This window comes from Camellia sinensis, chromosome 1, assembly GCF_055761805.1.
Source record: "Camellia sinensis isolate YWXY chromosome 1, ASM5576180v1, whole genome shotgun sequence".
Lineage (NCBI taxonomy): Eukaryota > Viridiplantae > Streptophyta > Magnoliopsida > Ericales > Theaceae > Camellia > Camellia sinensis.
In genome coordinates, this window is record NC_138961.1 from 83645365 (window position 1) to 83657972 (window position 12608).

The following is a 12608-nucleotide window of genomic DNA, read 5'->3' on the forward strand; positions in this document are numbered from 1 at the left end:
TCGGCTATCTTTCGACTTCAGTCTTTTCGGTATACTACTCTCGGCCTCGTGGTGAGCCCTTTTCGACCCTTCTCCATGAGTTGTGTCGAAGCACAATGCCTGCCCCTGAACATGCCGATGTCATTTGGGGTCTGCCTCCTTTGTGCGATGCGTCCTCCGTGATTCTTCTCTTCTTGATTCTCTTCGTCCGACTTCCCTAGAAGGTTGGTGAGAGTATCTTTCGCTCCCGTTGTGTTGAGGGGCTACAGGGATTATTTTCTGCCCTCCATTCTGGGTATTGGCCGCTGGAATTGGCGTGTCCTGTAGCGGGAACGGTGGCTGCATGCGTTATTTTGCATCATGAAATTGACGACCGACTGCAGGTCTACCAATTTGTTTGCCATCTCTTTTACCTCTTCGTCCCTCCGTAGGCACCTATCCTTCCAAACCTGGAGGTCGTCCTCGTTGTAGTATCAGCTTTGATCAGGTTTCTTTGGTGCGTCGCCAGTCTGGCCGACGTCTTTCACTCCGTGATTCTGGTCACGAGTTTCTGCATTGCATTCGTCTCCTGTGATATCAAGGTCAATAGGTCTCCCACTCCCAATAGGAGTGTCGTCCCCAATCTTTTCCTTCTGTCCGTTACTAGCCATCTATTCTACTTTCTTCCCACAGATGGCGCCAAATTGTGTGAGTGATTTTCCGATCACACTACCCAACTCAGTATTCAGTTGGAGAACACTGGCAGAATAGATGACACCTGGCTAACCTGTTACAGAAAGAGAAGATTTCGGCGGTGGTTCGTCCACCCGGGGGCACTCCGACGATCAAGTCAGTATATCTCTCAAAGATAATCAATAGTGCTTAACTCACTAGATAGAGTATAAATTACGTATCTTAGACCCATGGGGGTGCCTTTCTTTAATAGCAAACTCAATCCCAATCTCAATAGAAGTCTGACTTCTACGGATTCTTGTTCAGTACTTACTTTGGACTTCTCACGAGATAAAGATAAACTCTTTAAGAGCTTTATCCTTATCTTGGCTAAGTCTCTTCTTTATTCTAGGACTCTTGTCCCTCATCTCTTATCCGCTTATCTCGGATTCCGATATCTTCGGAGATAACCTCGGCCTAACCGAGATGACCTCGGCATAACGACCAGGACACGTGGCACCTCGGCTGACACGTCGGTGTCACCTTGCCACGTGTTGGTACTTAGAAATATATCCCCACAATATCTATTCTTTTACCAAAAGAAAAAGATTTGCTTTGGTCTATAATTTGAATTGGAAGTTGTTGCTTAGATTTATGGAACTTATCAAAAGTTCGATTGTGGTGATTTGAGTTATTTATTTTGAATGTATAGATTATTTATAAAAAAAAATTATATTGATTTGATAATTTTATTTTATTTGTTTTAAAAAAATTAATAATAAGTATAATTTTAAAAATAAGGGTCTTATTTTTTAAAGATACATATGAAAAAAATTATATGATTATGTTATTATTAATAATTTATTTTATTTTAGCTTTGTTTAGCATTGGCTACCGTAACAAACTTTTTTGTGTTGAGACTTTTTTGTTTGGTTTTTATTTTTGGACTTTTTTGACTTTTATAAACGATGAGTGTAATGATTATAATTTGAATGTGATATTTTATTTTATTAATTTATATAATCTATTTTACCTTTTTATATTTTTTTAATTCCAAAATATTTACCAAACGAGAGGTGCGGTCAGGGGTGTTAAAGAACTATTCAACAAAAAAGTTACACATACAATTATTTTTACATTGAGTTGTAATAATTTCTTTAAAAAAAAATGAAGAATTACTATTTAGTCAAAATAATAAAAGAAAATTACACTCCCACTTCTTTGTAATTATTTTTGGTCACTAATTTGTAATTTTTTCAATAAAAAAAAAAATTAGAAATCAGTGTGGTAGTGAAAAAATAATTACACTATAAATGAAATCTTTTTTGGTGCAATTCTAATATATAAACGACTTGTACCAACCACATAAAGGAGTTGCACCATTTTTTTTTTTGGTACATCGGAATTGAAAGACTAACAAAAGGAGCTATGTCCTAACTACCTCCTCAGAGAGGTGAACTATATCCGCAATTAGCATGTTACGGATTTCCGCTGGTGGATCATTGACAATTAGTAAATCAGATGGTTGATTTTCTCCTAGCTTTGCCAAAGCATCTGCATATATGTTGGCTTCCCTTTTGATGTGTTAGATTGAGCAGTCGCAGCCTCTCATGATAATACGCGCATCCTCCACAATGCCCCGAAAGGGACATCGCTCTCCCAGATCTTCACTTAACAGTTGCACCACTTGCTCCGCATCTGTTTCAATGACCACTTGATTCAGTCCACGTTGGAGAATGATTGTGAGCCCTTTATAAACAGCCCAAAGTTCCGCTTCAAGGCTAGTGCATATCTCTAGTCTTCCATAGTAGCCACTAATCCATGATCCAGTCTCATCCCGAAAAAGTCCACCAAAACCGCCACCTCCTCTATTGCGTCGAGTGCTACCATCCGTGTTTTATTTGATTGTTCCTGCACTTGGACAAGACCATACAGTTAGACTTTTATATTTCAGAGGTGTTGTGATATCTAACTTGAAAGCTTGAAAAATTTCCTCAGCAAAAGTTAATATACTTTTCACACTCTGATGCAAGTTTGTATGTTTATTTTCAAAAACCATTTTATTCCTATTCTTCCAAATAGTCCATATGGTAATAAGGAACAAATGAGGAGATTTGTTCCTCCCTTTAACATTCTGAATGATCCATTCGGGCCAAGACAAATTGAGCATGTTAGAGTACCATTCCGGACTGAATATTTGACACCAAACCTGCACAGCATTGGGACAAAACCGTAATAAATGATCAATGTCCTCCAAGTTTTCCCAACATGGGCATTTTGGTTCATTAGTAAGGCCCCTCAATTGTTTCATATGATTTGTAAGGATTTTCTCATGGAGAACAAGCCACACAAATCTCTTAAGCTTATGGGGGACCTTAAGCTTCCATTTCCAACCCCAATCCCTTTCTTGACTTTGGTGATCAACAATTAATTCATATGCACTTGATGTAGAGAATTCTTCACCAGGGGATTTAACCCATCTAGGAGTATCCTCTTCATCCCTATTTCGAGGAGGTTACATTTTCAGAATTTCCACAACCATATTCCTTGGTAAAAGGTTATGCATATGATTCAAATCCCATTCACCATTCTCATCAAGAAGGGAATCCACAATGGTATTCACAGAATTTGGGAGTGGGTAAGTGGGAATGCTCAAATCCTGTTCAAGGACTCAATCACCACACCACCAATCTTTCCAAACTCTAACTTTGGACCCTCTTCCAAGGTTCACTCTCACCCCTTTAACAAGAAGCTCCCTTGAGTTAAGGATGCCTTTCCATATATGAGAAATATTCTTGCCTTTTTTCTTGTGTAAGAGGGGTTGTTTCCCCAGATATTTGTTTTTGAGCACAGCCACCCATAAACAATTGTCCTCCTTTAACACTTTCCATCCCAGGTTGGACATGAGAGCTAGGTTCTGATCTCTAGCCCTCCGAATCCCAAGACCACCATCTTTTTTCATCCTACAAACTTGATCCCAATTCACAAGATGAACTTTCTTTTTCTCTAGGGTGTCACCCCAAAGAAAATTCTGATTTATTTTGTCAATCTCATCACAAACTTTCCTTGGAAATTCCATAGTTTGCATGGCATAATCTAGAATAGCACTGGTCACAGATTAAATTAAAGTGGCCCTCCCTGCCATGGACAAAAGGCCAGATTTCCACCTAGCTAACTTGGTCTTTAGTTTTTCCAGGATATAGTTAAAATTATCTTTGCTCACTCTAGTGTGGAGAAGAGGAACCCTAAGGTATCTCCCTAAGTTTTGAGTTAAGGGGATACCACACATATTACTCAAACTTCTAGCTTTTCTCCTTTCAATATTAGGAGATACAAACATATGGGATTTATTTAAATTGATCTTTAAACTAGAGGTAGCACTAAACTCATCCAAAATTTTCAAAATGGTGGAACAATTTTGATCATTAGCTTTAGCAAACAAAATCAAATCATTTGCAAAAAATAAATGAGATAAATTAGGACCATTCTTAGTCAATCTCAGACCAATCTACTATTTCTCATGCACTTTCTAGTTAATCATAACAGAGAGCCTTTTCCATGCATAGCACAAAAAGGTAAGGGGATAGAGGATTCCCTTGTCTTAAACCCTTAGCTGGGTGGAACTCATCAAGAGGTTCACCATTCCATAAAATAGCAGTACTCACACTAGTGACGCAACTATAGATCAAATCCACCATCTTCTCATCAAAATGGAACTCTTTTAAAGTTTGTTTAAGGAAGTTCCAAGATATGTTATCATAAGCCTTTGCAAGATCTACTTTAAAAATCATGTAACCCACCTTCCCTTTTTTCTTCCTCAAAGTGTGTATTGCTTCGTGAGTAATGATGATGTTATCATGAGTGGATCTACCTGGAATGAAACTACTTTGATTCGGGATAATGATATTCTCAAAGAGAGGCCTGATACGGTTGACAAGGATTTGGAAATAATTTTATAGGTTACATTGCACAAATTGATTGGCCGAAACTGTTTCACAGTCTTAGGGTTAAAAACTTTAGGAATGAGAGCTATAAAGGTTCTATTTATCTCAGGGGGAATGTAACAAGAAGAGAAACAATTTTGAATAAAATCAATCACACTCTTGCCCACAATATCCCAAAAAGGTGTGATAGAAAATGGCTTGGTACCCATCGGGACCTGGCGCCCTGAAGGCTCTGATGTTTTTAACCGCCCTCCAAATCTCAACATCAGAAACTTCCCTACTCATCTCAATTTGATCATCAGGGCTTATATGTTTAGTCAAATTATTCCAATGATCAAGGCAAATAGTGTGACTATAAGTAAAAAGCTTGTGAAAATGAGCAGACACAAGGTTTTTTAATTTATTAGGATCATCCACCCAAACTCCCTCATCATTTTTCAAAACTAAAATTTTTGTCTTCCTTCTCTTCATAATGGTAGATAGATGGAAAAACTTGGTATTGCGCTCACCCTGAGTTATCTAATTTGTGCAAGATTTTTGAAACCAAAACAACTCTTCCTGATATAGGACTTTATTAAACTCCTCAATGAGCTCATTTTCCAGTTGATGTAAATTAAGAGAATAATTTTTGGCTTGAGAAATTTGGATTCCATTGATCCTACCAAGCAGCCATCATTTTCGTCTAAAGATATTACCAAAAACATTTTTGTTCCAATCCATTACTGCAATTGTCATGCAATCCAAATTTCTCAACAAATTCTGTTGGTTATGAATAGGCCAGTTATTTTCAACTAGAGGGCGGAATCCCTCATGAGTGATCCAAGCAGCTTGGAATTTAAAAGAAATATGCAGAGGGTTATAAAGTCGCGTGCCTTGAGTGTGTACTATGAGGGAAGAATGATCTGAATATGTGCGAGGCAAGTTTCGAACATATCCCTCTGAAATAGAGTTCTCCATTCTGTGTTACTTAGGGCCCTATCCAATCTCACCATAGTATTAGCCCACCCTTTCCTGTTGTTAGTCCAAGTAAGCCTAGGACCAACACATCCTAGGTCCATAAGATTGCAGTTGTTAACTCTATCAGTGAATTTCTGACTCCTTCTTTGGCTTTGGCTTGAGTTTTGGCTTTGATTAACAGAGTAGCTCCTTTTTTCTGTTGAGCTTGAATAATCATTAAAATCCCCTGCTACCAGCCATGGTTCTTGTATATTTTGTGCCATTGTTTCCAAATTATTCCAGAGTTCATCTCTTATCCTGGTATTTGGACTTGCATAAATGGCCGAAAGAACCCAGTCCGGGTAATCTTGGCGAGAAATTGTAGCACTAATCATCTGGGAACAAACTTCATTTACACGAACATTGATTTGGTTAGGATTCCATAACAACTATATACCTCCACTTTTTCCAATGGGATCTACATGTATTGAGGCAGTATACCCCAAATTATTGAAAAACATACCCATCTTATTTAATTCCACTTTGGTCTCCATGAGTATAAGCATATCAGGTTTATGCATTTGAACCAACTCACGCAGATTCCGCCGGAATCGGTCATTACCAACACCCCTACAGTTCCATATCAGTAGTCCATTGACGACATTGGAATGGTGGGCCAGTGCTCTACCTTAGATAGACCCAGAATGCTTTTCACATTTTTCTAGTCTTCCTCCATTGCTTTCGCTGGTTTCACAAGCACCATGTGTCTCACAATATGCGAGTCTATCTCCCACCATGGTTGGATCAGAAGCTTCACTTCGTCTAACCACCAATCTATTTTGACGTGGAGATATACTTCTTTCCCGAGTTCTAAAAATAGCAGAGTTCTGCACTGGTCCACACGGTGCTCTGTCATCTGAGTGATCTCGGCAACTTCTTCTATCGGTCCTCCAGAGACTTGCTTAGATCCAGTGACTTCCCACCTCTTGCTCTCAATCGATTTGCTAAGAGTTTATCAACTGGCAAACCAGGTGAGCTATGAGGGCTGGTGAGTGGCTTGGAACCATAATTAGAATTAGGGTTCCCTTGACTTTTGTTATCACCCACTCTAGCTTGTGGGCCTAGATTGAGAATACTGGGCTGATTGGCCTACTGGAACTCCTTATTTCCACTTAGCCCATGTGCAATACCCATCTCTATATCATACTTCTTATCCTCCACAGCATGTACTGAGTCCACATCCATTACTGGTGAGGTCTGCAATAGTGTATCCAGAGGTCCCCTATTTTGGGCACTAGATGTAGCTCCTGTAGCCGTATTAGTGTCCATGTCTAGATCCACATAATTTCCCTGGGCTTTACTACTCTTCTGGCCATCACTATTTTCACCATGTTCTTTATCCAATTGTAAAACTTCAAATATGTTGCTCTTTTGGTAGTGGGCCTTATGTTTCTGCTTCTCTTGTTGGAATTTCCTTCTACTGGGTGCAGGGGCAGCCCAAGGCTTGGTCAGGAGTGTCACCCGAACCCCCTGGCTGAATTTTTTTATTTATTTATTTATTATATAAATATTAGATTTTAGGAAAAAAATTAGTAATTGAACCCACTAAAATACAATTTTGAACCTATAGTTTTAAGTCCTACTCTTTTGAACACACCAATGAAAAAAGTTTACTTTTTAACTTTTACTTATTTTTTGTTTAAAATATTTTATTTGTAAAGTCATATTTTTTTTTTGGTCTACTTTTTGTTTAAAATATTTTATTTGTAAAGTGATAGTTTGTATTCTTGCTTTGGAAATTGGAGACCTGACGTCAAGGTGCATCAATCTTTTGTTTACTTTTTGTTTAATATATTTTATTTGTAAAGTGGTTGTTTGTATCTTGCATTGGAAGCCAAACTATCCTTGCCAATGCTATCTCTTTTCATTTCAAGCTTCAGGCAAGGCGGCAGATGGCTTAGAGAAACTCCAAGCTCTCTCTCATTCTTCATCACTCTCCACATCTCTTTGTTTTCATCATCAATATTTTCCAACAACGACATCAACTACTCTACTCAGTTATTAGGTAAATTTTGTATAATCATTTCTCTATTTTATAGTATTTTGGATAGAATAAATATAAATCAACAATTTTTGGGGTAAAAATTAGGCCTTTTTTTTGTTCAATAATGGTCTTGTTTGTAAATGTATTATGTATATTTTGTTTGTATATGTTTTGTTAAAACATCAATATTGTTTAACTTAATAACTTCCCCCTTATATTGGGGCTAAAAATTAGGGGTTTTTTTTTTTCCCCTTTAGTTTTGTTTTTTTGGCTCACTAATTGTTTATAATTTGTAAATGTATTATTATGCATATGATGCTTCAATGCTTGGTATGCTTTGTTAGAGATGTTACGTTGCACTGTAATTGATTTATGAGTGGTTGATTTGGTGGTATGTTTTACAATGTTTTTCTTTATTTTTTTTTGCCAATTAGTTTTACCGCTATGGACAAATTTCTTAAAAGAAAATCAACAGTAGTAGAAGATTCATCTCCTACAGAAGAAGCTTCTTCTAAGCAAAGTCATGTAAATGTGAACAATCTTCCATCTGACCCGGGGCTACGACAAAAAATTTCTTTTTATCATCCTAACAATCAAGATGAAATCAGAAGAGCATATTTACAAAAGGGTCCTTGTCAACCTCTTGACCACAATTTTCCTCAAAGAGACATTAGTGGAGTCATGCGTCGGTTTAATCCTACTTGGTTTAAAGAAAACAAGAATTGGTTGGAATATAGCATAGAAAAGGATGCTGTATTTTGCTTTTGTTGTTATTTATTTAGACCTGATACCGGTAAACAAGCGGGTGGTGACACTTTTATGGCAGGAGGGTTCACAACTTGGAACAAGAAAGAAAGGCTACGAATTCATGTTGGGGGTCTTAATAGTGCTCATAATCAAGCTGTGAAGAAGTGTGAGGTTCTTATGAAACAAAAGCAACACATTGAAAGTGTTTTTTCTAAGCAATCTGAACAAGCAAAGATTGAATATCGAACTCGTGTGAATGCGTCAGTTGATTGCATAAGGTTTCTTTTGCGACGAGGTTTAGCGTTTCGTGGTCATGATGAATCTAATGATTCAAGTAGTAAAGGAAATTTCCTTGAGCTTTTACAGTTTCTAGCTGATCACAATGAATCTATCAATGAAGTTGTGTTGAAGAATACTCCAAAAAATAACAAGTTATGTCATCCTAATATTCAAAAAGATATTGCCAATGTTGCAGCAAGTGAAACTACCAATGCTATCATCCAGGATCTTGGCAATGAGTATTTTTCAATATCAGTCGATGAATCTCGTGATGTGTCGATCAAAGAACAAATGGCTGTTGTTCTGCGTTATGTAGATAAAAAGGGTATTGTTACAGAGCGATTTCTTAGTATTGTACATGTAGCAGATACCACAACTTTATCATTTAAGGCGATAATTGAGTCTTTGTTTTCTAGGCATGGATTGAGCTTAGCAAGAATACGTGGGCAAGGTTATGATGGAGCTTCTAATATGCAAGGTGCATTCAATGGTCTTAAAACTTTAATTCTGAGGGAGAATAAATCAGCGTATTATGTTCATTGTTTTGCTCATCAACTTCAGTTGACTCTTATTGCTGTTGCTAAAAATCACATTGATGTTGCTGAAGTTTTTTGCTTGGTTTCCAATTTGGTGAATGTTGTTGGAGGGTCTTGTAAGAGACGGGATATTCTTCGAGAGGCACAAGCTACTAAAGTTGCTGAAGCATTGAACAATGGTGAACTCTTAAGTGGGCAAGGTTTGAATCAAGAAACTAATCTTAAAAGGGCTGGTGATACACGTTGGGGATCACATTATGGAACAATTATAAACTTGATTTTGATGTTCCCATCTGTTATTGATGTGCTTGAGGTTGTTAAAGATGATGGTTTACACGCCGAGCGAAGAGTTGAAGCTCGTTCTCTTATGGATTCAATGCAATCTTTTGAATTTGTCTTCACTTTACACTTGATGAAAAATATATTAGGGATCACACATGAGTTGTCATTAGCACTACAAAGAAAAGATCAAGATATTGTAAATGCAATGACATTAGTTAAAGTGTCTAAGCAACGATTGCAAATGATGAGAGATGATGAATGGGAATCCCTATTGGAAGAAGTGTACTTACTTTGCGGCGAACATGATATTCCTATCCCTAACATTGATGATAGATTTGTAGCTCATGGGAGGTTACGCCGCAAAGCTCCTGAATTCACAAATTTATACCACTACCGTGTTGAGATCTTCTACACTGTTATAGATATGCAACTTCAAGAGCTTAACAACCGGTTTACAGAGGCAAGTACAGAGTTGCTTCTATGCGTGGCATGCTTGAACCCCAATAATTCATTTTGTGCTTTTGATAAGCAAAAGTTAATCCATCTCGCTGAATTCTATCCATCTGTTTTTTCTACTGTAGATCTCACGGCACTTGATAATCAACTTCAAAACTACATTGTTGACATGCGCTCTAGCAATGAATTTTCCGAACTCAAAGGAATTGGTGACCTTACTAGAAAGTTGGTAGAGATAAAAAAAGATATTGTATATCCATTAGTCTATTTGCTTGTGAAATTGGCGTTGATTTTACCAGTTGCGACTGCAACAGTGGAAAGAGCATTTTCAGCAATGAAATTCATAAAGAATCGATTGCGTAATCGAATGGGAGATCAATGGTTGAATGATTGTTTGGTTACATATATTGAGAAAGATGTATTTGATAGTGTTGATAATGAGCTTATTATGCAACGATTTCAAAATATGAAATCTCGTCGTGGTCAATTGTAGAAGCTCGTGTATTAGCATGTCTTTTTGCTTAAACAATAGTATCAATATATTGAAATATTTTTGTTTATAATTTTAGAATTTAAATTAATTTGTTGATTTTTTTCTCCATAGGTGATATAATGATTAATGTGAATTTTCTGTAAGATATATAGTATTTAAGTTTTTGATTGACACTACTGACAAAAATTCCTAGAATCGCCACTGACTGGGTGCTATAGTCTACGGCCCATATCCTTGTTCTCTTCCAAATTATATCTTTCTTCCTTCTTTTGCCCAATGGGCTGTGATGTCCCTAGTCCATTATTAGATTCTGGTTGGGTAACAGTCACATTTTATATCATCTTCTTCGGCTGTATCACCGAAAATTCAGTCCACTTTTCTTTCCGGTGGCTAACACGACCACAAGAAAAACACAACGTGTGTAAGTGTTCATATTCCACCACATAGTGGTATCATCCAATAGTGATATGCGAAATAAGTCGCTTACGCAAGTCCATCTCAACACAGACCCTTGCATATTTCCCTCGTGCTGCCATGGCAGTGTTAATATCAACCTTCAATGGAGTACTGAGCACCTTCGAGATGTGGTATAGAACCTTATCATCATAATACTCAATGAGCAAATTAGGAAATCAGACCCAGATTGCCGTTGTATCCTTCTCTGCCTCATCAGATTTAAAATCAGGTTGCCATTTACGAACTGTCACATATCTATCCATCACTACCCAAGGTCCTCCGGTGAAAACCTTCTTGTAATCCTCCATCATTTCAAATTTCACTATAAAGAACGCATTTCCAATATCCAAAGTTTCAAAACCGACTTGTAGATTCCACACCTTCCTTATTCTGTTTACAAACAAATTATAGCCAATATTCTTTCCCAACAGTCTTACAAAGAGACATTTCTTTCATGGTTCTCTCACTTTTTTAAGGAGGCTAGCAGGTAGTTTAACCATCGGGTTCGACGGTGGCCCTTTCTCCTTCAAATTATCCTCTGTTTCCTTCTCATTTTTCATTTCTTCATCGGAAAAGGGATAGGCCGCTTCACAATCAAAACTACATTCTCTCTCAGTTTCATTGAATCTGGATCGCAAAAGGGCTTGTTTGAAGGACTTATGGATGCCCATGTCCTTTTTTGATTCCCTAACCTTGGTACTGTTTCGAACCCCCTCTTCCTCCACCATTTACTCATCGTTCTTTTCCAGGAGTTCCTCACTAGATGTTTTTGTAGCTTTCACTTTTTTCTTGCTCCGATCAAGGTGATCTTGCTCCCCTGTTGATGTTTCATCGGTGCCAATAGCACTACCAACGGTCATCTTAGAGAGAGAATGCCTTAACTACACGCAATAGATTAATGAATTGCACCATGTATACACAAAATTTGCACCATAGTAAAAATGTAGGGATAACTATCACACACAAAAAAAAAAAAAAAAAAAAAAATTTAACCCTTGTAACAATATAAATTCTAAATTTTTAATTTTATTAATTTAAATCCTAAAATTTTGATTTATTTTAAATCTAAATCATTTGCCTATTCATGAACAAAAACTGACCAAAAAAAAAAAGAAGTATTTTCACTATTAAACTTGATGTAGGATATATAAAATGTCTAAAAAATCTATTTTTATTAAGTTTAATGACTAAAATATCTATTTTTTTAATCAATTTTATTTAACAAAAATAGACAAATGATTCAGATTAAAAACAAATCAAAAGTTCATAATTTAAATTTATAAAATTAAAAATTTATTTTGTTATAAAAGTGAAACCCGTATTTTTTTGTTATTTCTCAAAAAATGTAAGGGATGGGACCTCTTTAGTTTGGTATTGCAATGAGATAGTCTAGTCTAACCCATTTTGAACTTATTTTAGATCCGTTTTCATAATTTAAACCGTTTAATATATAAGTGTGAGACCAAGAATTATCCTCTCACATGGATTGTCAGTGAGATTCAACAAAGATAGTTCCATGAACCTACAAGAGAAAAATATTGTTGATGCCATCCAACCGGGGTTACCGGCCGGGGACACTTCGATGATGAAGTTAGAATCTATGAATAAAGAATCAAGAAATGTAAAGAGTTTTGTGTGTAAAGTGCAGAGAAAGATCATCTTTATATGCCATGAGGTGCCTTTCTTTCATAGACGGGGGGTGGGTTGAATAAGCCCAATAGTTGGCCCTTTGGCAGGCTTTATTTGGGTTAGTTCAATAAGCTAATATTTTTTTTTCTTGCTCCCACAATTGCCCCAAAACTTTC

General features: G+C 36.8%; 1 protein-coding gene across 1 annotated transcript; it reads left to right on the top strand.

The window, feature by feature from the left end:
* Window positions 1-7998: 7998 nt before the first annotated feature.
* LOC145804999 (uncharacterized) lies at window positions 7999-10347 on the top strand. The gene has a single exon (XM_082900227.1). The coding sequence runs from the start codon at window positions 7999-8001 to the stop codon at window positions 10345-10347; it is 2349 nt and encodes a 782-aa protein (XP_082756353.1).
* Window positions 10348-12608: the final 2261 nt, after the last annotated feature.